At 49.0% G+C, this 27,998-nt stretch overlaps 1 protein-coding gene across 3 annotated transcripts; it reads right to left on the bottom strand.

Annotated features, from left to right (window-relative positions):
* Positions 1-213: 213 nt before the first annotated feature.
* On the bottom strand, positions 214-26,331 carry EDN3 (endothelin 3). Of its 3 annotated transcripts, none has more exons than XM_033186933.1 (5): positions 25,894-26,331; positions 25,060-25,348; positions 5,016-5,192; positions 3,745-3,825; positions 214-1,868 (listed from the first exon to the last, which is right to left on the bottom strand). In XM_033186933.1, the coding sequence occupies exons 1-5, from the start codon at positions 25,943-25,945 to the stop codon at positions 1,832-1,834; spliced, it is 636 nt and encodes a 211-aa protein (XP_033042824.1). In that variant the 5' UTR covers positions 25,946-26,331; the 3' UTR covers positions 214-1,831. The 3 variants fall into 3 exon arrangements, with proteins under 3 accessions (XP_033042824.1, XP_033042827.1, XP_033042825.1); XM_033186936.1 differs by having other exon boundaries at positions 3,780-3,825; XM_033186934.1 differs by lacking the exon at positions 3,745-3,825.
* Positions 26,332-27,998: the final 1,667 nt, after the last annotated feature.

The raw sequence follows: 27,998 nt of genomic DNA, 5'->3' as shown, positions 1-27,998 counted from the left end.
CTTCCTGACTGCTGTGAATGTTTTGTCTTCTTGGAACGGTCCCCAAACCCCACTTCTTCCTTAATATTCAGGCAGCCCCTCATCTAGCTCCATAACTGACTTTAGATGGATTCCACTTCCCAAACCACAACTTCTTCCTGTCCTCTCCAGAGGTCCATGAAAAGTCGACGCGTAACCACGCACATAAAGACAGTGAGGAAAAAAACCCACAAATCAGAGCAAACCTTAGATTTTTTATTAGGCTTTTGGCAGTACTTTCTGAGTGTTTGAGCAATGAATGGGTTTCTCTCTGATACCATCTTGCCATGGTGCCAAACAGCACATATGCATTTTAAAAATGTAATTCAAGCTCTAAGGAATATGAGTTTGGATTCAGAATGCAATTTAAAATACCTACCTATCTATTCGTATATACAGTGACTACTTTGAACAGATCCACATAAAAGAGTTGGAGTAGATAACAGTTTCACAATAAATAATCGCTTCTCTAAACTGTACAAAATTCTACCAGCAAATCAGCCACTTTCATTTCCTCAAGATAGGTCATCACTTTTATACCTGTAATAACTTATGAAATATGCATAGAGAATTTAACATTTGGTCAAGGCCAATGCTGTGTCATACACCATCTTAAATGTCTCCATACAGGGCCCTGAACACCCAACTCAAATGCCATTTCTTATCTCTCTGCGGCCGGGTGGGGAGATGGGTGGCCTCTCCCCTGCACAGGCGACTTTACATGGCAGGGCCACATTTCCACACTCATGGTAAGCTCAGCTCGGCGGGAAGAGAGCAGCTGAAAGAGATTTTGAACTGTCAGGCGGTACAATTCCCAGTTGTTGCCAATTTATATAGATAAACAGGAATTTACATAATTTACAAAGAATTTGTGTTCATGACTTATTTTGAAGCCATTCCCCAAAGATCCACATTTATTCATGAAAGCAAATATTCAACCTAACAGCCTTGAGCTGGGGCTGTCTTTATAGTCGGCTTCCTGCAAACAAGGCCTGGGAACTCCATTGTGTAGCATCCTGGTGTCTATACAGAATACAGAGGGTCAGTCACTGAACAGGAACAAGCTCCATATTGCAGATACTTTCTCCTTTTCTTGTCACAAACATCAAGGATCCTTTTTTCTTCTTCCTTCATTCTTTTGAGATACATTCTTTTGGTGGGTATCAAGCACAGCTGAAAATTTCTCTGACAAAATCCCATAAGCTTCAAATTCATAAACTCCCGTAGAGCTATGATCTGTGTCTAAAGCCGAGGCCTTGTGGCGCTCACTGACATACACCATGCAGCCTATTCTAGGCAAGGATATGAAAGTCGCATGCTTCTGCTGCATGGGCATTTTGCATTTATTACAAGATGGACACGTGTTTACATTTGCAAAGAGTTAGCTTGGAGTCCACTTATTCTCCAAGAGAAGTCATGTCAAAAGCCAGTAAGTGGCTTTCCAACTTGCCAAACCTCTCCAAAAACAATTTCCTGCATGAAACCGGAGCTGCAGGCATCATGCTCTGGGGCACATCTGGGATCATTTTACCCATTAGGAAAACTGGGGTCATTTGGATTTGGGCATTCTTGCAGTGGGGGGTATTGTTAAGTGGGGACTCTTTGGGTGGGTGTTCTGCCCCAGGCAAATTCACTCCTTGTCCATAAAGAGGTGGAAATCTGAACTGTGTGTGAGAAATGACAGAAGCCTCCCAAGACCAGGATGCTTCAGGCCTGTCCTCCTAAGGGGCTCCTTCCTGAAAGAGGCAGCGGGGGCAGGTAGATGGACCAAGGGTGAGTCCACTGCCGGGCACGAGCTTTGGATGCTGGAGGTCTAAAGCCTGCTTGCTTTGTCTGTCCTTGACTTCAACCTATCTTGGGGAAAGGGGGCAAAAGAAAAAAAAGAAAGATATGTTATGAAAGCATAGCTCTGTAGCTCTGTGAAGCTGAAAAAGGGAACGTCTTCCTACTGTCTCTCCAGCCTGTTCCCTGATTGGAACTGTACGTACCCTCTTCCCAGTGCTTCTCAGCAATATCCGAGCCTATTACCAGACTGGAAAAGTGTGAAAAGAACACCACCAGCAGACAAGGCTGCTAGGAGCCCTCCTGCAGCCTGGTTCCATCTTTGATTATCACAAGCTAAGGATGGTGGCAGCTTCCACTCAGAATGCAAATCTGGGAATTACTAACTTGAATCTTGCAAGAAAGCAAGAACATTGGCTTAATAAGAAACTTTTTCTTCCCAAGTAAAGCTTTTTACTAGAGCTTTACGTGAGTCATAGAGACCTGAAAGAACCACTTTTCCAGGCCCTGCTGGGACACCTGCACCACCAATCGTATCTTTTGAACATGTGACACAGAACAGTAATAATCACCACAACAGCTAAAGGATCTGTGTGCTTCTCCTGTATAGGGCTCCCTTCTGGCTGTCCCCTGAGCACGCTCTGGGGCCTTTGCACTCACTGGTTCCCCTGCCTGAAATTCCTTTCCCTCACTCATCCCTATGGCTTCTCCCAGCCTTCCTTCAGGTCACCTGGTCAGAAAGACGAGGCTGCATCAACCCAATCTCAAACTGCAACCACCCCACGCTTCCTACCCCTGCCATGTCTTTCTGTTATTCTTTGCAATCTCACTTTATATTGTACATGTTTGCTGTCTGCATCCCCCACTAGTTAAGCTCCATAAAAGAGATCCTATGCCTTGTTCCTGCTGTGTCCCCAACATCGAGAACCGTGCCCAGCCCACAGCAGGTGCCCAACAAATCTTTGCTGAACGAATGCATAAATGAATGAATAAATGATACAATGGATGGATGGGTTTAATTACATCCCGCCCTCACTGAGAGGAGCTTTGGTTTGGGGTGAGGAAGAGAAAAAGAGGAAAAAGAATGAAGAGGCAAAGTGGGACCATCTGGGTCTGACTCATGCTCTCCCGGGCTCTGTCTCTTCTGCCTCGGCCCTCCTCCTCCCGCTCCATTTTTATTATGGATGCTGACAGATCCCTCTCTGGACTAGACTAGAAGCGATCTGCCACCAATTTGGAAAGCCTCCTGTATACTGAGCATGGTTTCATCTTCCCTTGATCAGTCTCTGTAGAAACCCAAGCCACCTCCAGGCTATTATTATGAACACAAATTACCATCCCGTTGCAGATGTGCTGCTGAGTCATTAATAACGAATTCTGATGGATAGAATGACAAATAAGCCCAGTTTGACTACAGGAAACCGTCGGGATCTCTCATACAAAAGAGACAAGTGGGTTAAAAAAATAATAAAATGAACTGGAGAACCAAGGGACCCTGCTGTCAAGCTGCTGTAATTCACCTCAGCCGGGAATCAGCTGCTGAAAAGAAGAAATGATTTTTTTGAGGAGAAAGACCACATGTTGCTAAGGAAGCAGAGGCGAAGCGTGGGCCTAGGCAGGGCAGCCTGTGGGGCCTCTGAGAGTGGTGGTTGGCTAGCTTTGTCCAGGCCAGTGAAATCCAGGGAGGACATCACTGCCCAGAGCTATAAGGGATGCAAGGGCTGGCTCCCAGGACACAGAGCAGGGTGGCCAGGGCCAGGCAAGTGACAGCAGCTGTCCACAGCTTCAGCCTGCTCTGTCCCCAGAAACGGTCCACCAAAGGCACCACTGCCTGTGGGTGTAGCATCCCATGAGATCTGGGGTTCCCACTGGACCAGACCAGATGCCACCCCCTCAAAACACCCTCCACCCAACCCCCGAAGGAATGACACATCGCATCTTCACCTCCTTTGACACAGGCCTCTGTTGGCACCTCTCACCTTCCCTTCCTCTTCTTTGTCTGTTTTTTCTGCCGTCCTTGAATGACTGTGGGGAGAGAGCTGGTTTTAATGAATCAACCTGCCTTTCCCTGTGGCTGGTTTTTTTGGTGTCAAATTATGACTTCCTCTTCCCCACCAATGAGCACATTAGTGCATTCCCCAAGGACTGCGTCTCAGGCACAGTTTCTGAAGGCTAAGCGCTCGGTGGGTGGATTTCTACCGAAGTACAGAATATGCTCACCACTCAGTTATTCTTCGGATGTTTAAAATTCCGGAAGGAGGGAAAACCATGCAGTTCACACTGGGTTTCGCAGATGGCAGATCGTGGGGTCTTGAGCGCTACTGTCTGCCTTGTTGGGGTGTTGGGAGCTCACCCCTGCCTACGTCTCTTTTGTGTGCATCAGGGCAGCTCACCTACACCTGCTCCAGGAAGGGTTTTGAAAGGGCTGATCTGCCTGACTGGGTTCATGAATCTTGGCCCAAAGTTAAGAAAAAGAGGAGTAAGGAGCATTAACAGGAATACCTGTTAAGTGAATAACAGCTCAAAGCCCCTGGGTCAAACATGGAGTCTGCCTGTTGGTCCCATTCAACGTGATCTACAAGATTCCGTAAAGCAACCAGGACAGACCACAGGGTCTCAAACTTGGGGGCCTCCAGGGGCTACAAAGTAAGATAAATTAGTAACACAGGTAAATGGATATTGCACGTCCTACTGAAACATGAGATGCCCCCACTCAGTTCCAGCTGAGAGTGGCCAAAGAGGAGGGAGTCTCTGAGACCAGATGGTCCTACGTGCTGGGTTTTTGTTTTTGGTTTTGTTTTTGTTTTCCCCAACAAGCCTTTTGCACTCTTATGGGCTATTTTCGAGAAGGCTAAAAACATGCATTTGGCAGCGGTTAATTCTTCAATCTTTTAAGTGTTGGCAACTTACTCGGATTTTCACAAAGTGCTGTACAGGCCAGAAAAACATGTCTGGAAACCAGATGCAGCCATGGCCACTGTGAAGCCTCTTTCCAAAAGGCAGCAAGCAGGTGGGCACGCTGCATCTCCTGCCCTCCTGATGCTGAGGAGCTGGGTCTTTTCTGGGCTCAGCACCTCCTTTCTCTGGCCCACAAGATGACAGTGGGTCAGGATATGACTGAACCATCCTACACCCTCCTTTGAGAAGCCCCTGGCCTGGCCCTGCCAAGGGTTGATGCCTATCTGCAAATGAGTGAAACTGGAGGAGGGTCATACCTGCTGACGTCCAAAGTTTGGGTGCAAAAGTGCAGGCAGGCCTTGTCATACCTCCCCACACAAGCGCAGCGCGAGTGTGGGCGATGTGAGAGCTGCAGGTTCCCTGGAAGCAGCCCCGCAGACCTCTTGCCCCGGAAGCTTCCTCTGTAGTTGGACAGTCCATAGGGCACGGTCTGTCTGCAAAGCACAGGGTAATGTTAGGTAAGCACACGCAGGCCTCCCTGCTCAGGGGCCCCCAAGGGTGTGGAGCGAGAACTGCTGCCTGGCTGAAAAGGTCTCAGAAACTGGTGTTCACACCCTCCCTGCTACAGCTCTGGGTCTTAGGAAGGTTCTGGAGTGAACTGTGCACTCCCTGCCCTCCGCAACCCCCAGGAAGAGAGTTGGGGCTGAGGGCATGGAAGGACATGGAGGGTCTGGGTAGCTGGGCAGCAGCCAGCCCTTTCAGAGCCCAGCAGGCGTCTGGGCATGTGTGCTTGCACTCGTGAGGCCCTTAGCCTCACCCAAGGCACGGGCTGCAGGTGTGGCCTGAATGCCCCAGGGCTCAGCGCTCTGTGAACATGGGCGGGCTTTCATTCTCTTCAAGACCAAACTATGGCTGGCCTAACTCCTCCGGGCCAGGTTCTGCTCCTCGGCTCTGGAAGTACCATCTGGGCCTCCACCTCACTTCATGGAAAGCCGAGAAATAATTAAAAACAACCATAGCACCCTTTCCAGAGGCTTTTCTTCCTATGCCAAGGGCATGTGGGGCAACCTACGTGCTGGTCCGGGTTTTTGCCCTGATCAGACCACCTGCCTACCCCGCAGCCTGAGGCCAGAACTGGGCCTTGAACTGAGTTTCTTCCGTGTGCACAGCAGGCCTTGCAGTTTGTGCTAATGAGAAGACGGCAAATGCAATTACAGTCATTAGAGATGCATCCTGGCCTCTGAAAGTTGCTTCCTCATCAGAAAGAATACTCCATGCCCTCAGAGAGGTGAGCGAGGGCCCAGCCATGCAGCTGAGGGTGAAGCCAGCCTCAGAAGAGCCACGTTATGAAGAAGGCTTGAAACTGTTTACCAATTTCATTTATGGTTGGTGTTGGCAGGCGGAGTGTAATGGCGTGGTTCAGAGCAAAACCCATGAAACCTGGTTCTAATGAGTGTGCACATCCAAATCACTCCCCAGAGAAGAAGGGGGCGCCTGCCAGGCAGTTCAGTGGGAAGAAGTTAAAAGCAGATTCTTAACTTACTAGCATGATTTGAGGGACAAATTACTAATAGCTAGAAGAAACATTGGCCAAATCCACTTTTCCAATAAATCTTGGTTTTCTCACTAGTCCCCAAAAATTAACCACCTTGGTTTCCATGAACCCCACTTTGTAGTACCAATTATCCACTTCAAAGCGAGTCCTGACATCCCCTCTGCATTTTCTTTTTTTTCTTTTTTTTTTTTTTGAGACGGAGTCTTGCTCTTGTCGCCCAGACTGGAGTGCAGTGGCACAGATCTCGGCTCACTGCAACCTCCGCCTCCCTGATTCAAGCAATTCTCCTGCCTTAGCCTCCCGAGTAGCTGGGACTACAGACACATGCCACCATGTCGAGCTAATTATTATTGTTATTATTTGTATTTTTAATAGAGATGGGGTCCCACCGTGTTAGCCAGGATGGTCTGCATCTCCTGACCTTGTGATCTGCCCACCTCAGCCTCCCAAAGTGCTGGATTACAGGTGTTAGCCACTGCACCCAGCCCCACTCTGCATTTTCAAAATAAAATCAAATTGAATTTCTTTTCATTTGAATCACACACCATAAAGCCTTTTTGAGGCAGTGAGGGCAAACTGGGCAAGGGTGCCTCACAGTGACCTAATGCTTAGAGGGAATTCCCTGCTACCGTCTCCTTGCTAGGTTGGACACAAGAGCCTAAAACTGACCCCGCCCTGTTTTCCAACTCTTGTTCTGCCCCTAACTCCTTCCCACCCAAGTTCCTCGAGAAACAGAGGTGATGGGTTCCCTCCAGGCAGAGACAGGCTCCACTGATGAGCCGTCTGCGCTCAGGAAACGGAGACAGAGGGCAGGATCCAGCCCTCTACTGAGCCCGTTTTTTCTCAGGAATGGGAAATGGGGGTAAGGGGTGCAGCAAGACAATGTAGATATTGTTTTGAGGCAGGGTTTGGCTATAGGTGTATTTTTCCAGTAATAGGGCCACATTGAATCTCTAAGTGTTGACATTAAATCCAGCCCCCCATTTCTTGGTGAAAATTACACACAAGGAATAACAAGGCTCCCATTTCTCCATCAACAGTGAGACCTGCAATTTTGAAATTGCTGTCAGCTGATTAAGCATTTACACATGTAGAGCCACTCAACTTGAGCAAAAACACTCTAAAGTGTTTTAAGTAAGGAAACAAGGCAACGTGGTATTTGTTAATAAAGACAGGCTTAGCACTTCTCCAGCCGCCAAGCACAGCAAAGTGCTGATATGCAAATGAAACCTGGCAGTTTCAGAGAATGTTTAGAGAGGCAGGGCCCCTCCCCTCCCCCACAGCCTTGAGGCACACAAACCCCTCCACCAAGGCCTGGGCCTCCCAGGTGTGCCCTGCTGGCTGACCTGTGCGGAGGTGAGGGAAGCTGATGGCCCAGCAGGGCCTGCCCCTGACATTGTAGAGTCTGGAACAAGAGTTCACAATGGAGGCCCACCTCTCACAGGGCTAATCATTTAAAGGTTTCAATCGATCTGATAAGCCCTTAAACGAAAAAGTGTTATCTCCTGTATCTGGACAAATGTGGCTTCCAAACACCTTACAGGTCCAGCCTTTAATTTAGAATCCTGGGCTCCTGGCCAATCCGTATGGGAATGTGGTGGAGACCTAGCACCTTCTCTGCCATCCTGCTCCATCCCACACCAGCGCTGGCTTCAAGCACTCCCGGTGGATGCCCCAGGCTGCTTCCCTGTAAGGGAATTTGGGTATTTGGATTAATCTTCTCACCTGCTTTTCTTTTGCATGGAGCTCTGTGTTATAACTGAGACATGAACAGATGGAAGAGCTGCCTACTTGTATAAAGGATTGTATTGTGAAAACTCCATTGTATGATAGAGCAGTAGGCCCCAACCACTGGGCAGGGCATGCTGGTCCAAGGTTCTCGGCCAATTTCATTTCACGTTCATGGTCCACTGTCAGGTCTTTCCTGTTCACTATTCAGTAAACAGCCAGTGACGAAGCCGTACAAAAATGAAATATAAAGGCTCATGAGATATGAGTACATTATCACAACTGAAATAGAAGCCCTCATGAGCTGGTAATCTGGTGTCAGACCTCGGTAAGAAGGTGGTGTCGAATGAGCTGACCTGTGGCACCTGCAGGCCTGCGGATATGTACCCGGAGCCCTGCTCATCCCCAAGTGTCAGGCCCTGAAGGATACCTGTGCAGGCCCTGAAGTGGTCTTGGGGGATGCGTGAGTAGGGAATTCCAGCCCCTGAATACCTGGAACATGGTCTTGAAGAGGGTGCAATTGGCTTTCAGTCCCAGACTCTTGCAGTGGGGTGGGGGGTATGACCAGAGCGGTGTCAGAGGCAGTCCTCCAACCCACAGGGCCCAGAGTTGCAGTGTTTCTTACCCAAGTCTAAAGGCAGATTACTGGATCCTCAAAAGAGAGGGCAGGTCTTTTACTTCTTTTTTACCCACCATGGGCCTCACACAAGGCCAGGCGGACAGATTATTGATTGCGAACTGATAGCTCATGGTGAGATCATTCTAGTCTGGCAAGACTGGATTCTTTTCACCCTAAAGAGTTCAATAACCACAAAAATCACTGAAAGAATCTCCAATGTTTTTAAGCATCCACTATATGCGTAGTATCCATGTAAGTGTCATAGGGACACAGAAAGGCGTACCCCTATGTGTCCCTGCCTGCAGGAGTTATATGCTGTTGGACTATGAAAACAGGTAGAGGAAAAAAGGCCAGTAGGTACAGGTATGTGCAAGGTACACACAGAGACACATGACCTGGTAATACTGTTCTTATGTTACATGATGATCACTTCACCCTCTCAACAACTTCCTGGTCGACAAAAGGGTGGTTGGACAAAGTAAAGGAGACACTGCATGGAAAATACTTAGCAAAGTGCCGTCAGTGAACAGTAGCTACTATTGTTATTTATCTGGTCTGGGAGGTCAAGTGAGTTGTATCAGAAAAGTTCCATCTACTAAGCCTGGCATTTGAGATGTTTGACTTAGCAATAAAAAAGGGTAATAAGGAACCCAAGGCCACAGGTCAGCTCATTCGACACCACCTTCTTACCGAGGTCTGACACCAGATTACCAGCTCATGAGGGCTTCTATTTCAGTTGTGATAATGTACTCATATCTCATGAGCCTTTATATTTCATTTTTGTACGGCTTCGTCACTGGCTGTTTACTGAATAGTGAACAGGAAAGACCTAACAGTGGACCATGAACGTGAAATGAAATTGGCCGAGAACCTTGGACCAGCATGCCCTGCCCAGTGGTTGGGGCCTACTGCTCTATCATACAATGGAGTTTTCACAATACAATCCTTTATACAAGTAGGCAGCTCTTCCATCTGTTCATGTCTCAGTTATAACACAGAGCTCCATGCAAAAGAAAAGCAGGTGAGAAGATTAATCCAAATACCCTTAGAAAAAACAAAATACCCTCCAGCACACCTACATATGCAATCTCTGGTGTTGTGTGTGTTCATCTAATAAATTATCACTCAACTTAGGTATTCAGAACATTCATTATTTGATTGGTGACATCGGAGTCTTATTTATCAAATGTTTCTTATTTGTCACATTTTTCCAAACATCATGTCTAAGTGTTATTAAATATTAAATTCCCAAATCTCCCATATCCATTCTTCATCTGCAACACCACACTGAAAATGCTTGATTTCTCTCTACAAGAAGTTTCTAAATAAGGAAAGCTGACTTTTGTTTTAAAGATTCTGTTTTTAAGTTCCGTGTTGCCTTTTCTTAAATGAATTAACACTCTCCATCCTTCTGATCAGGAACCTGGCCTGTATATCTGAAACTTTGAAAGAAGAGACACAGGTATTCCCACTGACCAGATTCTAAATTCTTAGGAAAGCTTATCAAACTGTCATTCCCTATTGAAAACCCAGTTTTTATTCCACCCACCACAACTGAATATCATTCAACAAATATTTGCCAACTGCTTTTCAACATGCAGGTGGCTGGACTAGACTCCGGGTGAAACTTATGAAAAGACAGACAAGGGGCTGGGCCCTGCACACATACACTTTTAATCCAGTACTGAGGTTAGCAAATTGGCATTTTTGTCAGCTTTTTACAGTCAACAGTGTTTTGTTTTTGGTTTTGTTTTGAGACAGAGTTTCACTCTGTCGCCAGGCTGGAGTGCACTGGCGCAATCTTGGCTCACTGCAACCTCCGCCTCCTGGGTTTAAGCAATTCTCATGCCTCAGCCTCCCAAGCAGTTGGGACTACAGGCACATACCACCACACCCAGCTAATTTTTTTGTATTTTTAGTAGAAACAGGGTTTCACCATGTTGGCCAGGATGGTCTCAGTCTCTTGATCTCGTGATCCGTCCCCCTCAGCCTCCCAAAGTACTGGGATTACAGGCGTGAACCATAGTGTTTTTTGTTAAATCTGGAAATTTCACATAAACATCCCAATTTCCAGCTTTTCTTGAAGAATTGGAAGTTGTGCTAATACCAACCTCATATTCCAGCATGGCAGCCAGGTAATGATGTCAGAGACTGGGCATAAGCCCTTCATTCTGCCCCAGTCCCCACCATTTTCAGTAGTTTTATACCTGGCCCCATTTACTCATCTTTTTTATGTGTCTGGCCCTCAGGAGCATCTGAGTTTACAACTCCTAGTCTAGTGGTTTATTCCATAAAGCGAAGGCAGACAGGTCAGATGACACATGAACAAAATTAGTACCTGATACTATTTTCCTCTTTACAAATAGAGGTGTTGTTTCATTTAAATAGAGGTGTTGCTTTCATTTAAAAAGCCCGGCTGGTGACTTGAGTGTCTCCCCAACAAATAGAACATGTTCATGTCACACTTAGGATACATGTCAAGTTGATGATTTACTTCCTCGGTTCACATTTTTCCTTCTGAACTGGGAAAGCAGAGGCAATATTGCCTTTTGGCCCAGGGGACATATTGTACAGAAAGCGTGGCTCTGTGACTTGTCCTGTGGCCAGGAGGAGGAGAAACAACTGTTTCCCACTGGCAGACAGTCAGGAGGCAGCCCCCAGCTGCCAGGCACCGGCAGTCATTGGATACCACCTCCTGCCATTCCCTGGAGAAAACTTCTAGACCCTTGCATGCTTTCTAACTACAGCTCGATTTCAGATTTTATTACATTCCCCAGAAGGCATCCCTCATCAACTCTCCCAAGCTTAGAAATGTCTGGGCAGGGAGAAAAGTGTCAATCACCTTTATTTACCATCCGTAATCTGAACCAGTTAGAACGTGGTTCTAATGAGTAAGACAGGGTGAAATAGGAAGATTAATCCAAATACCCTTAGAAAAAACAAAATGCCCTCCAGCACACCTACATATGCAATTTCTCGTGGGGAAGTGGCTGACCATTCAAAGGCCCATGGAAGGGACTCTCTGCTTTAGCGAACATCCAGCAGACACTGCTATGCACGAACACATGGAGACAAAGGGGAGGGATAGGACCAGGAACAGGGGCACCTGCACTCCAAGGACTGAGAAGCAGGGAATTCTCTGCAGCCGGAGGCCAGCATTGGTTATTTTTGTCTCCTAGGATCCAGTCTGCTATCTTCTCTTTGGAGAATTATCCCCCTCCCATTGTGTGAGGTCCCTGGGGGGCAATCAGTCGACGGGCCTTACCTACCTCTGCCTGAGGACTGGTCAGGAGACCTAAACTGGGCCAATCTGACTCCCTTTCTCCCGAGACTCCTGAGAGGGGAAACTCGAGATCAGAAAATACTCTGGAGCTATGATTTGCCAAGCGGCCCCGCCCCCCCTTGTCCACTTGGTACACCCCTAGACCCCCAATCCTGTCCTAGCACCTCTCCTTTCAGAGCCTAGGGTTTCTTCTTGCCTCCAGTCTGTGAGCTTTTTGGCGTCCTTCCAATAAACTCCTCCTGTGCTTTGCCAGCTAGACTACCTTTCTGTTGCTTGTGACCAGTGAACTCTGGCTGACCCTGGACTTCACTTTCATGAGATGGCAACCACGGCCTCTTGGGTGTAAGAGGAAGGCTTGTAGTCTCCCCAGCTGTTGAGGACAAGCAAAAATTTTCTTCACTGCAACAACACACAAAAAAGCATGTTCAGAATCAGGACAAACCCAGCACAGTAAGCTGACGGGACTCCTTTCCCGCAGGTGTGCGCACTGTGGAATGTCTGCCCTCCACAGGTGGAAGCAGGCTAGGCCCCTCCTTTCCCCTAGGTGTGCCCACTGCCCACTGTCTGTCCTTCAGCAGGTGGAGGCAAGCACGCGATCCCTTCCTTCCCAGGAGGCTCGGAGCCCACCCCCGGACACTCATTTGAACACTTCAGAAGTTTTGTCCTCTACTGAACTTATTCCTTGCCCACTCATCAAATGCTTATGAAAGTCCACTGTGGGCCAGGTCTTATGCCAGACAGCCCATGGGGTGCTTTTCCAACCTCCAGGAAAGAAAATAGGCCAGGAAACATAGCTCCTCAGTGACCTCATTATACAAGCAGAGAACACACACAGGCGCTTTCTGGTTCTAAAGAATATTATACAAAGCTTATGCTTCCTAAACATCAGAACAGTGAACCGGCAACTCATAGCTTTACTTCTGCTGCAGAAAATTCTCACGGTTTAAAGTTGGGAGGACCCAAGGCAGACCGTTCATCCCACCACCCCACAAGATGGGAAGTCTATCTCCTGCAGCCCTCAGAAAGAGCCCATGATTCTAGAATATTTGGAAATATCAAAAGCAGTGAGCAATGTGCTGTGGGTTAATTGTCGCCTTTTTAAAAAATACACTCTCTCTCCCTCTTTTCCCCCTCAAAAAAATTCTTTGGAATTATCCAGGACTTGGCTGTTTGAGAATTTTAACAGTATCACATACATTTTCAAAAAGAATACTAAGCACTGACCCCTACCAATCAGACCTAAGAATGAGGGTCAGTTCCTTTGTTTCATTTAAGAGATGGTGTCTGGCCCAGGCACAACCCACTGGCTCAGCAACAGCAAGATCTTGTCCAGCCGAAGCCACTGGTTGTGTCTGCCCCATTCACCTCTCCATCCAGGGCAGCTGACACCATGTCTGGCTCAAAATCAGGTCCCAATATCTCAAAAATAAATACCTGTTAAATGAATGAATGACTAAGATCCAAATCAGCCATCACTTCACGGCCCTACCCAATGTCCCAAACATACGACGTTCTTGGCTGACTCAATGGATCTCTACTTATTTTGTCCTTAATCAGCCAGTCTTTGAGGGGTTTTCCTAGAAAACCTTCTAGATTACTTGTGGCCTCTAGATTACTTGAAGTGGAAGAATTATGTCTTGGCAATAACTCCTGCAGGCCACATCAGCACCTTGGTGAACAAACTAGGCTGCACAGATGGGTAAGGTGGCAGAGGCAAAACAGAGGCTTTCCTAGGTTGGCAGACCCAGGCTTCTAGTCCCAAGGATGACTCATTCACAGGAAAGGTGGGCACCTTCCCTCTGGACCTGAGAAACAAAAGGGTTGGCTGGGTCTCTCCAGGGTCCCTCTGGCTCCAAACTCCACTCAGATATTTCCAAAGGCCCTCACCATCCCTTGAATATCCTTAAACAGCACAATCACTGGAGAAGGCCTTAGACCTTTGCCCCAGCACTAACACCAAATTCAAAGTGTGGTGCTCCACCCCACCCCAGATAAGTGGTTCCCAGGATCTCATCAACTGTATTTAGAAAGCTTTAGCCCAAACTGTTTACACTCTTCCATGGCCTATTACCATAAGGCTGAGATTAAAAAGAATCTCAAAGTCACAGAATTTATCATCCCGTCAGCTCATTGGACCATAGACCTATTCCTCCCCTAACACAGGCACCCGCACACTTAAGGATATTTGGAGGAAGCACCAGGGGGTCAAAGGAAAAGAGGACAACAGAAAAATAACTCTTGTTGTGTGGGATTTTCAAGACTTATGGTTAAAAAAAAAAAATTAGAGAAACAAACTCCTCCAAAACGTGGGGAATTAAGCCGTCTATGGAATCGTACAGATTAGCAGGTTTCCCTCCATCTGGTACAACCCAAATGCATCAAATGAGTTAGGCTAGCGTTTCTCTCCCCAGCCCCAAGTGACCCTGCTGAATTCCAGGCCGAATGTAGGCATGGGAAATCCATGGCTGCCTGGCCCAGCCTCATTATAACTTTATGCAAAGCTGCAGACAGACAGGGCTCAAAATAGTTCCCAGCAGTGGAAAGAGAAGAGGGAAAACAGGGAGCAAGTATTTTCGTAAGGATGGGGGTATGTGCAGAGGGATTAAAAAAATGCCAACACCATCATACATGCCTTTGAATAAAGAAAGCAAGAGAAGACACCCTTGCTAATTTTCAGGAGATACCAGGTTAAGGATGGAAAAAATCTTCACGAGCAAGACTTACGCTCACCATCACGATGACTGTAAAGATACACTCATCTTCCACCCAACCTAATTGTCTGTGTCCTTGCGTAATGTCCTTTTGGTAGCTCTGTCAGAGGTGTCCAAACCACAGCAACTCCATCTTGAATAGGGGCTGGGTAAAATGAGGCTGAGACCTACTGGGCTGCATTGCCAGAAGGTGAGGCATTCTTAGTCACTGGATGAGACAGGAGGTCCCCACAAGACATTGGTCACAAAGACTCCCACTAATAAAACAGGAGGTGGAAAAAAAAAAAAAGATGGCCAAAATCCACCAAAACCAAGATAGCAACCGAAGTGACCTCCTGTTGTCCTCACTGCCCATTATACGCTAATTATAATGCATTAGCTGCTAAAAGTCACTCCCACCAGTGCCATGACAGTTTACAAATGCCATGGCAACATCAGGAAGTTACCCTATAAAGCCTAAAAGGGGGAACCCTCAGTTCCAGAAATTCATGAATAACCCACCCCTTGTGTAGCATATGATCGAAAAATAACTGTAAGTATACTCAGTCAACGAGCCCACACCACTGCTCTATGCGGCAGTCATTCTTTTGTTTCTTTACTTCTCTAATAAATTTGCTTTCGCTTTACTCTATGGACTTGCCTTGAATTCTTTCTTGCTTGAGGTGCAAGAACCTTCTCTTGGGGTCTCGATCGGGACCCCTTTCCAGTAATAGCTCCAAGAGATTTATCACTTACCTCAAACTGCTGAGTCTGTATTAGAGACACAGGCTTTATCCTCAAACAAGATGCCAGGACTGAGATTAAGGTGAGGCAGGTGAGTAAGTGCAGCAAGCTCAGGGCTGGATCCTGCCTTTATTAAAAATAATATTCGGTCGATTATGAATTTTTTGCACTCATTTTGGTTTTCTGAAAACAGTGCATGACATTTTACTTGTTTTTTCCTACTGAGTTGTTGGTGCCTCCTGAAAGTTTGTACGTGAGGGAGTGCCTCACTCGCCCCAGTCTATTCCCAGCCCTGCAAGAGACCCGTGGAAATCAGATTTCCAAAAATCCAGAAAAGTTACATGGACCTCTGCTGTCTCATGCAGCTGCTTCTGACTCTCGGCAGGGCTATTTTTTTTTTTTTTTTTTAAGATGGAGTCTCGCTCTGTCGTCCAGGCTGGAGTGCAGAGGCACGATCTGGGCTCACTGCAAGCTCCGCCTCCCGGGTTCACGCCATTCTCCTGCCTCAGCCTCCTGAGTAGCTGGGACTATAGGCGCCCACCACCATGCCCGGCTAATTTTTTGTATTTTTTTTTTTAGTAGAGGCGGGGTTTCACTGTGTTAGCCAGGATGGTCTCGGCAGAGCTATTTTACACTCCGCAAGCCATGGGGCGAAACTGTCCACCAGCGGCCAGTCATGTCATCGGCCATGTCTGCCAGCACCTTTCTCATCAATGGGTATGAAATTAAGCTGTTTCCGGTTTTTAAATTACTGAGCTGGGGAACAGGCCTCCCTGATGGTTCTGTTCCTGAGTTACTGTTTATTAAGAGCTCCCCCCAAATCTGCCCTGAGAAGGCCATAAAAGAAGAGGAGGCCAGTGCTTCCAAGCCTGTGAATGTCCCCAAGTTCTCCCGAAGCTCTTGGCCCTCCTAAGACTCTGAGGTGGGGCAGATGAGAAACAGAGCCAATGCCTCATCCTGTCTGTCTATTCTTGGGAGGACTGATGGGTGAACCAGGATTCAGAAGCACCCAAAACTACGCAGACAAACCATTCACGTGTGGCCATCTGTAGTCAGCCATTCTCTGCCATTTATTTTGTAAGTGCAATTAATTTCTATTCCAAAGTGCACAAAAGTCTGTGTGTACATGTGTGTGCATTTACAATTTTGAGGAACTCTGTTTCAACTGAAGCACCACAGCGAAGGAGACCAGGTCACTTTCTCATGCAAAACAGAGACCATCCACTTCCTATACACTGGAACGTGGGGCGGTGCCGTAGACAAGGTCACCCTTTACAGCTCCCCCTCTGAGGTTTGGAACTGGAATTATAAAGCAGCAGCATTGTTTGCCTCCCAGCTTCCTTTGTTTTAAATTCTTGCGGGAACAAACATAACCAGACACATCGGAGCCTTTCATCTGCCTTCAGATTTAAGGCCAAGTTCCTCACTGTAATGGCCCTTTCATCTTGCAGAAATCCAGATTCTCCCTTGGGGTCACACATGGTCACAACTTCTTTGTACCAAGTTTTCTTGCTACAAATCAAACTGCCTTCCAGCCTCAAGTCCCTGTCTCCCAAGTGGAGATTAGTTGCATTCCACCAAGTCTGTTTTTGTTCCTAGACCACTCACCCCTCCTGCTGACTGGGGCAGAAAACAGGCTTTCTGCCTGTGTATCCCCAACAGAAAAGTCCTCGTAGGACTGACCTTTCCAACAAACTGCGAAATGTAGCCCCAAGTCCCTCCAATTTTAAAGAAGTATCTTGCTGTCCAGTGTTCTAAGAAATATGCCACTCCAACTCAAAACTGGTACCCCAAAGTGTGCTAATTTCTAAGGAAGAGATAGAAATGGTTATGTGAGGGGAAGAAACTCCTGAAACCATGATCAGTCAGAACCTCAAGCTCAGGGTCCCTTTTAGTCTGGCCAACACCCTCTTTTTTCACATGCCCGTCTCAAAAGCACATCATGAAATGATGTTTTCTAAACCGATGTCTGTGGGATTTCCTCCATTGCTTCCCGGTGACTCCCAGTTGGTGACACTCACTTCAGTCCTGGGCAATGTTGGGTGAGGTCGGAAGTGAGGCTACTGGGGCCCCATGGGGTCCTCAGCTGCAAATTACAAGGCATTATATCTACTCTACTGGACGTACCAAGGACATGAGAGCCGCAGATGCCTCACAGAGCTCTCAGCATAGGTGTTTAACAAAGAGGTACTCAACAGATCACTCCTATTCTCCTGAACTGACACCCTGATCACCCCAATAACCACCCCTACCTCCTATTTCACAGACACAGCCCCAGACTGGTGGCCGCAAAGAGCACCATGCCCCATTCCTGAAAACTTCCAGTGATTTACCAAGGGGAGAGGGAAGCAATAGAAAGCAGAAAGGAGGGGCTGGAAGGGCGGGACTGAATCTCAGCCCAGCCCAGCAACCTTTGACCACAGACTCTTTATCAGGCTCCTTATCAGCAACAGCAGACAGCCAGGCACACCTTTTCCCAGCGTCTGTAAGCCTTCTGCTAATGGAGGCTAACAGACCGTCCTGCAGGTGACAGGGTGGACAGGCTTGCTCCGGGGCACTCCAGGAGCTAAGATCACAGTCAGACGGTCCAAGGAGGTGGACCCCAGCAGCACTTGAGAAAGGACTTTCTACTCACCAGCCAGCATCCTCCAGTCACAGGATGGGATATGGCAGAAGGACTGGTTCTGGCCCAGGAAGGGCTTCTGCAGGGCTGGAGGTTGTGTTGTTATCATTGTGGCCACCGTCTTCAAGACATTGAGTGTTTACTAGATTATAGGCACTGTGCTAACCAAGCTCTGTGTACTTTCTTGTGTCATCCTGAAAACATCTTTCCTCATAGAGTGCTATCTAGTCCCCCACTCTCTAGATGGGGACACTGAAGGTCTCAGAGGTGACATCTCCTAAGTGGCAGGTCCAGATTCCAGCCCAGGCATTTGAGCCCACAGTTGGAGCTCTTAACCCATGCAAATGGATCTGTTCCTCCTCCACAGGACAATTCGGATGAGTGGGCCCCACCCCCATTTCTTTCTAAACCCCAGGAGTCCCTAAACCATAGTGTGAAACTGGATCTGCAAAGAAGAGATGGATTGGAGCAGCCCCACCTCCTATGTCTGCCCTGCTCCTGTAACCACACCAAGAAACAAGAAGACAGAACGAGGCACAGAGCAGCAGCCAAGAAAAGAAAAATCCTGCACCAGGAACGGAGCTCATGGCCTGGGGGGGTCCCTTGACTTCTCCCCCAGACTCAGCCCCCTCTGTCCCAGCTTCTCTGACATCAGGACAAACCTTCTGGTTTGCTTGGAGTGCACACTCAACCAGCCCCTCTTACCTGCAGAGAACCCACTAATGGCTCTGGTAGGCTAAAGAGTCACATGCTTCTATGCAAGCCAAGGCTACATTTCCAGAATAAAATTTAGGACTTGTGATGGAACAAGAATTGGGCTTTGCCCATGTCTTAACATATGTCAATAAAAATAATCTTGCAAAAGGGCAAATATATGATTACATAGAATTATACATATGAATTATCACTATCAAAAAGAACAACACCCCAGCCCTAACAATGTAACAAGACCAGATCTCTACAAAAAAAAAAAAAAAAAGAAAAATTACAAAATTAGCCAGGCATGATGACATGCACCTGTGGTTCCAGCTACTCAGGAGGCTAAGGTGGGAGATTCGATTGAGCCCAGGAGTTCAAGGATGCAGTGAGCTATGATGGCATCACTGCACTCCAGCCTGGGCGACAGAATGAGACACTGTCTCAAAAAGAACAAAACCACCCTGAATCAGTAACGGATGAGGAACCATGTCTTTTATTCATTCTTGGGTCCCAGAGCCCCATTCCGTACTGAGCCAGGTGAGGCACTCAGGGAAAACATATTGAATGAAGGAAAGCAGGAGTCACCTAAGAAGGCACATTAGTCACCTAAGAAGCCCGTGTTGGGAACGTGCACACAGGGGGAGGCTTACAGGGCAGGCTTCAGGGCCAAACTTCTGGGCTGGCAGCCCAGGTCCCTACTCACAAGCTCTGCAGCCTTGGGCAACTGACTCTGCCTCCTGGGCTCAGCTTCTTCCTGTAAACTACAGGGACAAGAGCATCCAAATAATGGGGCTATCATGCCGATCCCGTTAGATGACATGAGGTCACAGTCATGGTCGGCCATCCTCACCATCCATGCATGGCATCAGAATTAGCAGCAGACTGTTCATGACTCCTTTCCAAAACCATGATGGCAGAAACACTGGCCCTCTGCCTCAAATGGCCACATGTCCAACAATGATACTGCCAGGTGTGGCTCACAGGTCAGGGTGACTTTTTTCTGTTTGAGGTGGAGTCTTGCTCTGTCACCCAGGCTGGAGTGCAGTGGCGTGATCTCTGCTCACTGCAACCTCCACCTCCCGGGTTCAAGCGATTCTGCTGCTTCAGCCTCCCCAGTAGCTGGGATTACAGGCACACACCACCATGCCCGGCTATTTTTTGTATTTTCAGTACAGACGTGGTTTCACCATGTTGGCCAGGCTCGTCTCAAACTCCTGACTTCAAGTGATCTGCCCACCTCAGTCTCCCAAAGTGTTGTGAGCCACCACACTTGGCCCAGGGTGACTTTTATCAGGATCCCAAAATCACCTTCTGGTGCTCAGCTGGCTCCTCATGTTCGGGGAGTTGGGCTTCCAGATCCAACCGTTCTATCGGGATGTTCTAAAATTTAGAATATCTCTTCTTGAGACCATGCCAAGATGCCTTTCTTGAAGAATATAGAAGGCAAAGTCAGAATTTGTGATGCTGCCCTTTTGTGGTAGAATACATTAAAATACAAGTTTAAATGTTTTGTTTTTGTTTCGTTAATTATTATTATTATTATTATTAACTCTTTATGCCTTTAGGGGAGAAAATAACTCAAAACAAATGGCATTCCTGCTGGATTAAGTTAAGTGTGGTTTGCTCCAGGGCAGCCTGGGAAGCCGGCCTGGGCATTTTGACAGGAGCTGATCAGACTGTTGGGATTAGGAGAGACCCGGCAGCTCACTGTCCTGGAGTGGCTGATGTCTGCACCTTCCAGAGGGTCACAGAGAGGCAATGGCACCTCCTGGTTCGAGGCCACACAGATAGTCATGGCCAGGACTCAGGGGCAGCACTCCAGAGTTCTAGAGTCTTCTCCACAAGTGGGGATTGTAAATCCCAAATTTTCCACCATGGTCATGATTCCCAACATCCTGCCCTGTTCTTTTCGTAACTACATTCCTATTTGCTAGCCCATATGTGTCACATTTTGATTTAGAAATTCCAGTCACCATCCAGCATCGCAATGCCTCCCTCAGATGTCCTTAGAGGGATGAACAGGTGTAGGATCCCTCAGCCCATGGGTCTGGGAGGAACACAGTGGGGCTCTTTGCTGGATGCTTCACAGCTCAGTCAGCCATTGGATAAACAGGTTTTCAGTCTTCAGCCAGGCTCTGAGGGGCTGGTCCACCGTGAAATGTGGTTCAAGCTGATATCCCCATTATGGGTCACTTTAGGTGTCAACTTTGCTAGGCTACTGTGCCCAGTTGTTTAGCCAAACAGCAGCCTAGATGTTGCCCTGAAGGTATTTCTGACATGTGATTAACATTTAAATCAGTAGACTTTGGGCAAAGCAGCTGACCCTCCAAAATGCATGGGCCTCATCCAATCTGCTGAGGGCCTTTACAGAAAAGACAGGTTCCCAAACAGAAAAGACAGGTTCCCAGACAGAAAAGAATTCTGCTTCCAGACCTCCTTGACATCAATTTCCTTGGGAATTTTCAGCCTGCTGGCAAGCAGATTTCTGTCCTGCGTAGCCCCCACAATCGTGTAAGCCAAATTCACAAAATCTCTCTTTCTCTCTCTCCATATATATATTTCTGGAGGGACATTGCCCATAACTTCTGTCTTATCCTCCATAAAAATCCATGGCCCCCAAGAGCAACCAAATATTTCCTTTGGCAACTACACTTCTGATATATGCATAATCTGCACACACACACCCTGTTGGTTCTGTCTCTCTGGAAAACTCTGTCTCCTACAGGCCCCAGCTACCTGTTTCTTCAGTCTGCTCATAGAGAACAGCCGCAGTGTACAAGGACATCAGCACACAGACCTCTTGTTCACCACCTGTCCCCTTACTATCTTATTCTTGGCAAATTTTCCATGACAATAGGATGGGATATGTTTTTCTCTGATTTGGGACCTTGTTTTTGTTGGCAGTGCTGGGATGGCTTGGGGACTGTTGGGGACAGCCAAGGAAAGGCTAATGGAAATCATGCTAGCCCACTGATGAGCTGTGATCCCAGCAGCCCTGACGGGGCAAGTATAAATTTGGTTCCTCTTTGGGGCCATGGACTTTTGGGAAGACATCACAGAAGTTATGGGCAACATCCCCAAGGAACATTCTCTTGCCCATGCCCGTCTACAGGGATGTGCAGGCCCCTGAAGAGCAGCCAGGCACCTGGAGAAAGAGGCCTCCTGTGTGGGAGAAGGCACTGGAGATTTAGGGGCTCAGCAACAGCAAAGATGAACCAGAGTTCCCAGGTTGCAGGACTTAGCCATAAATCAACCAGCATTTCCCGAGCATCTGTGTCATGCTGGGGGCTGACAGAAAGGGCCGACCAATCTCGGGTCTGGAAGGACTAACGAGGGGAAGAAAGCAGGAGGGCCAAAGGCACAGCTGAGGAATCTCAGACCTTCTTTCCAAAAGAGACTTAAGAGACCAACTCGTCTCTTGAACCTGAACTAGACAGTTAACTTTCCTCGAGGAGATGCAAAGCAGGTCTCGGTAGTAACTCCCAACATGACTCCTGCAGCATCTCAAATCCTCAAAGGGAGCAAAAATGACCGTACTCAAGAAATTTCTGTCCAAGATCAACTAGGAGTGTTGATCCTGTCTTCACACAGCTGGATGGGCAGTGGGAGAACTCTGAAAGGTGAAAAGCACCCAAAGTTCAAGACCCCTGACTGAGGCACAAGAATCAAGGCTCCTTCTAGTGCCCAGAACAGCTGCTGCTGGGACAGGCAGAAATCACACCTAGTGAAGAAGTTCGGAGAGCGAGGCCAGTCCATGAGTGAAGAGGACATGACAGCAGGAGAGGGGAACACACGAGAGGTGGGGTTGCGATCTAATGGGAAGACAGAACCACTAGAAAAGACTGTGTCACCCACTACCATGGCCTCTTTTGCTCAATTCAGTGATTTTTTTAGATTCCTCCCTGTCACTCATGTTCCCTGTCACTATAGCCCATTTTCTCTTATTGCAGTCTTGTCTGAGATATTTCACAGATGACAGACAGACCTATCTACACATCTACAGAGTTTCAGGAAGGAAGGGAAGGAAAGAAGGAAAGGAAAGAAAAGAGGGAAAGAAGGGAGGGGGAGAGGGAGGGAGGGCAGGAGGAAGTTTGGAGGGTAAGAAAGAAAGGAGGGAGGCAGGAAGGGAGGGAAGGAGGCCATTCGGAAATTCTGCCTCACAAAAATTATTTCACCTGTCTCATTTCAAAACGCTCAAGTCTGGCTATTGTCATTTTTGTTTCCCAAGTAGCTCAGGGGACGCCCAAACACCAGATTTAATCCTTCTTTCTTCGTGTTTAAATTGAACCAGGGTCGGGAAGGAGGGGAAGAGGTAAATCACACTTGAGGGGGGAAGTTATCAAGTTGGCTGTCCTGGAAAAAGTCAGAGATCCACAGCTTCATTTCAGGACAAACTCAAAATCATGAGACAGGACTTCAAACAGATGGCAGGGTGCATGAGACAGAATTTTAAACAGATCACAGGGTGTTGGTTGAGACTCTCGGACATGTCTCAGGTCATCGCTTCCTCCCCAGTCAGTGCTCCGGGGCTTGGTAAACAGCAACGAACGAGATGGTCTCTAAATCCTCTCCCGCCTGCCCACCACCCCAGGTCCCTGCCTGTCATTCCATTAGCTTTCTTCTTCCTCCTTCTAGATTCACAGCTGGGGATTCTGGTCAAGACAAGAACTCAGTTCCTGGTGACTGCCCAGTGCCCTCCATTCTATGAAGTGAATTTGATCACAGCACAATGACACGGGATAAGAATCAGAAAGGCTGTGCCAAGGTGCACGGGCTGTAAGGAAAGGTGACTCCCATTGCTGTCTGAGGATAAGAGGCAATCGATGGCGGCCCAGCACTCACGGGTTCTATCTTCTCCACAAAGGGAAAGAAACAGGGAAGCACCTCCCATCCTCCAGGTGGACACAGCCCAGCCAGCAAATCAGGGTATCATGACCAGCTACAGAATTTGTGGGACCCAGGAGAAAATGCAAATGTGCAGCTTTTGGTTCAGAAAGTATTAAGGATTTCAAGACAGTGACAGCAGGACTTTAAGCCAAGCCAGCATCTGTCTGAGTGTGGGACCCTGTGCAAGTGTCCTGCTGGCTCAACGTGAAGCCACCCTGCCTGCCCTTCGAGCATGATGGCGTGATGTTCCAGACCTATCCCAGATGGGATGAGAGGTCTTGTCCCCTGGTCTGAAAGACATTCCACCCCTCGGGTTTACTACCCTCCTCTGCACTTCATTTTTGAGGTGCCGATGACACAAGTAGGTAAGTGAGCCCCATCAAAGCTGCTACCAAGGGCTCAGAGATTACGGGGCTTGGGGGTAAAGGTAAAAGTGAGGAACCCGAATCAAGATGGCCCCGGGACACGGTGGCAAAGTTGCCTTTCCAGACTTCCAGGGGTTTGCATTCACAACCGTTTCTGAGTTCCCAGCTAAAAATCCCTAATAGGGTACAAGCAGGAGTCCCAAGAGATCCCATGAACACCCAGGGAACAGAACTTAGAGGCGTCTGATCCAAGTCCCAGATCTTAGAGATGGGGAAGCCAATGCCAGAGAGTTGGTGACCCAAGCAAGGTCAAGCCCTCTGTATAGCTTGCAAGATGATGTGTCAGAGGGAGAGGTTCCCTGAACACTGGGAGTCATCAAAGCCTCCCCCTGTCAGAGCCACACTCTCTCCACATGGCCCCAGGAGAAGGCTGACTTCCCCACAGGACAGATCCCAAGACAAATTCAGGATGGTGCTGTCTAGGGCCTAGGGTAAGAGAGTTCCTAAGGACTGCGGGAGAGAAGGGAAGGCCCTCTGTGGCTGTGGCAGTGGGTGACTGGAGCCAGACTGTGGAAGGCCCATGGATGAGTTGATGTGAATTGGCCCTGCCTTGGCATCCAGCAGGGCCTGCAGGGAGGAAGGGAGCCCGTCCCGGGGGAATTCCACCCACAGTGGACTGCACAGGTTCTATCAGGCTCAGCTAAACCCACGCTTAGACTCCCTGGAGACCAGGATGCTTTCAAGGAATTTTAAACCCCTTGGATCCTGGTGGAGTCAACAGTGAGTATGAGCCCCCTTAGCACCTGGGGAATGAGATAAACTTTCCGGGCTTTCTCTCTCTCAAAAAAGAGACTCAGGGAGACTTCTCAGGTATCTAATCCCCCTGGTCAGTTCACTTCACTCAGAGGCAGCCCCCGCCCCGGCTTCCACAGGATCAAACTCAGGATTGAGTTTCTCTTGGGCCAGGCCCTCGAGGGGCTGTGGCTCACACCCCTGACCTGCAGAAGAGACCTGGGCTGGCAGGAGGCCACAGCAAGAGCTAAAGGCTGTGCCAGGGCAGGCTCTGGGCTGACTGAGCGGGGCTGGGGTGGAGTGAGGTCCTCCTGGAAATGCCCAGACGTGGGCCTGGTCCGGGAGCCATGTTCCTCACCACGAAAGGCTGACTTACTCGGGAGTGTTGATCCAAATGATGTCCAGGTGGCAATAGTAGACACACTCCTTGTCCTTGTAGGTGAAGCACGTGCAGCGCCTGGATCGGTGGTGCTCAGGGGCCCCCTCGGCCACCTGCTCCTGCCCAGGACTTCCAGGGCTTGGACCCTGCAGTGCTGTCGGGGCCACAGTCCCCTCACCAGGGCCAGCCACAGTCTCTTCACAGTCGCCCTCAGATCTGGCTGCAGTGGTGACCTGGGACACGCCGCGCCTGCCAGCATCCCCAGACTGGGAGCAAGGCACCAATCCTGCAGGAGGCAGATTAAGGGGCTCCTGAGCTGAGTGTGCAGACCCCTCAACACCCGCCACCCCCAAACACCTGAGGAGGGGGGTGGAGCAAGCAAAATGTCTGCAAAGTTTCCAAAGCTCTGCGCAGTTTCTGAAAAGTTTCCAAGCTATCTGCACACTCTGTGAAAAGCTTGCAAACTATTTGCACCCGTTGAAAACTTGCATGCATTTTGCATACTTTCTGAAAGCTTTGCAAGCGTTTGACACAGCCTCTGAATAGTTTGCAAACTTTCTGAAAAGTCCCCAATTACATGAAAAATTGACCAAGTCGGCCCAGGCAGCAGGTCTCCAGCCAGTGCGTGGGTTGCAACCCCCAGAGCCCGTGGGGGTAGTCGTTGCGCGCCGCTTCTGCTCCCCAGCCCGCCCCCAGGTGTCTCCAGGAGTGCAGAGCCCAGGCAAGGGTTTGCTCCCCGCTACGCACATCTTCTGCGCGCCTCGGGTCCCCCGCCCTGGGTCCTTTTGTGTGCGCTCGCGCCAGGAAAGGCGCGCAGCCGCTTGCGCTTACCTGCGGCGGAGGTCACTGTGAGCCCGAAAAGGAGCCACAGCCCCGGCTCCATGAACCCAGATCAGGCGCCGGAGTACAGGACCAGGAGGACGGCCGCTTGTGGCCGCGAAAGGGCACTGGGGCCGGGTACAGCTGGCCTCGCCCTCCAGCTGTGGGAGTTCGAGGCCGGCCGATCGCTCTCAGCGTCTCCAGCTCCAGCCAGGAGTTGGCTGCCGCGGTCACAAACTTTCAGAGCGCGCTGCCCATCCCTTTGCGGAGCTGGCCGGCTGTGGCTCGGGCTTTTCTGGTTTCTGCACCACCCCCGTCGCCTCCCCGCCCCCCAGAGGGGCTGGAGCTGCCTCGCGGGGCCTTTGAACCCAGGCGCACTGGGGGTCGCCTCCCAGGCGCTGGGGGGAGCTGGCCAGGAGCGCAGCGGCCCGAGGCGCACCCAGGACAGCGAGGGGCGGGGGCGGCGTGGCGTGGCGCGGCTGGGTGGGGTGGGGTAGGGTGGGGTGGGGGCCGGGACAGCTGCCAGCTGCTGGAAGGCCATGAGAGCGCGCGCACACACGCACACGCGCACTCACAGGCACACCCCCGCCTGCCAGTTCGCTGCTCCGGAGTAGCAACCCCCACTCCGCATCCAAGAGCAAGAACAGATGAGAAAAGGCTGTGCTCAAGGGGTGTTATCTTTTCTATCAGGGCCTGAGGGAAAGACACATTTCTCAGTGTTCCCCGAGTGACACCTTCCCCTTGAAGAGCCTGCTTGCCAAGGAGCTCAGTGTACTTTACACTCTTGACTCACGCCTCAGGCTGGCTCCCTACCTCTCCCAGGAGTTCAGAGCCTGAGGGTGGGGCAGTGGCCTGGGGGCAAAGTCAACAAAGATCCTGGGTTAGCGGTCCTGTGGTGTCCAGGGATTCCTCAGCCATCCGCACAGATGGGGTGGCTTCAGGGGAGAGACGGGCTCCTCTCCCTAAAGGCCAAGTTCATTCACACAACCGTCCCCACTATGGGAAATGGCCTCCAAGAGCCCCCTATTTCCTTCATAGCCTTCCAAGTCCTGTGTGTGGGAGACTGTCCCCATCTCCAGCTCAGATAAAAATGTCTGAGACTGGGAAGCCCTCCTCACTTCTCAGGGCACTCCTGGTCAAAGGACCCTCCTTTCATAACAGATGGAGTTGGGGTTGGGGGAGCCAGAGTGGTTCACATCTGTAATTCCAGCTCTTTGAGAGGCCAAGGTGGATGAATTGCTTGAGCCTGGGAGTTCAAGACCAGCTTGGGCAAACATAGCGAGACCTCATCTCTGAAAAGTGGGGTTGAATTTGGTCCTGCCCTCTACTAGCCTTAATGACCAGCTTCTGAAAACTAGAAAGCAGCTGAAGTGACCAGAGCAGCTTCTGAGGGGAGTCCAAATAACTGCTACAATATCCACCTGGCTTGATGGCTCAGGACACCTGTCCTGTGAACGCAGCTGCTATGCCAGGAGGAAGCCCTAACAAGCTCACTTGGAGAGATCGCATAGAGAAACCTACATAGAGAGAAACCGAGGCCTCCCAGCCGACCGCCAGTGTCAGCCACTGACCTGTGAGTGAATGCGCCTTCATGAGTGAAATAAAATGCACTCATTCACATAAAGGCAGGAGCTCCCAGCCCTCAAGACTTCCAACTGAGGAATAGCTGTCCCGCTGTACTGTACCCTGTCCGAATTTGCCACCCACACAATCCATGAGCATAATAAATGGTTGTTTTACAGCATAAACTCTGGGTAAATTGGTACACAGCTGCAGTAACTACAGTAGCACTCAGGCTTCCAGAATTGAAGCTGATGCTGAAGTTCTCCATCCCCCCACTACCATCCCACCCTGCCTAGCCCTTGAATCCAAGCTTTTGTTTGTTTGTTTGTTTGTTTTTGCACTTGGTGCTCTGAAAATAAGAAAAACCCAATACTCACAATATCTTCTGTTCCTGCTGGGCTAGAATTTGGATCACTTTAGTATTATCTTTGTTTGTTCGGGCTACTATAACAAAACGCCAGAAGCTGGGTGGCTGATAAACCACAGAGTTTTATTTTTCAGATTTTTGGGGTCTGGAAAACCAAGATCAAGGTGCCGGCAGATTGGGTGTTTAA

The sequence above is a fragment of the Trachypithecus francoisi genome, unplaced genomic scaffold, assembly GCF_009764315.1.
Source record: "Trachypithecus francoisi isolate TF-2019V2 unplaced genomic scaffold, Tfra_2.0 Lachesis_group21, whole genome shotgun sequence".
Classification (NCBI taxonomy): domain Eukaryota; kingdom Metazoa; phylum Chordata; class Mammalia; order Primates; family Cercopithecidae; genus Trachypithecus; species Trachypithecus francoisi.
Note: the sequence above shows the minus strand (reverse complement) of the source record. Positions and strands in the feature narration are given on the sequence as shown.

Excerpts from the sequence above, each read along its gene's own strand:
- EDN3 (XM_033186936.1), bottom strand. The coding sequence starts at position 25,945 with ATGGAGCCGGGGCTGTGGCTCCTTTTCGGGCTCACAGTGACCTCCGCC. Across the intron at positions 5,193-25,059 it reads ATTTGGATCAACACTCCCGA|ACAGACCGTGCCCTATGGAC; the intron begins GTAAGTCAGCCT and ends TGTGCTTTGCAG. Across the intron at positions 3,826-5,015 it reads CAAACTTTGGACGTCAGCAG|TCATTCAAGGACGGCAGAAA; the intron begins GTATGACCCTCC and ends CTCTCCCCACAG.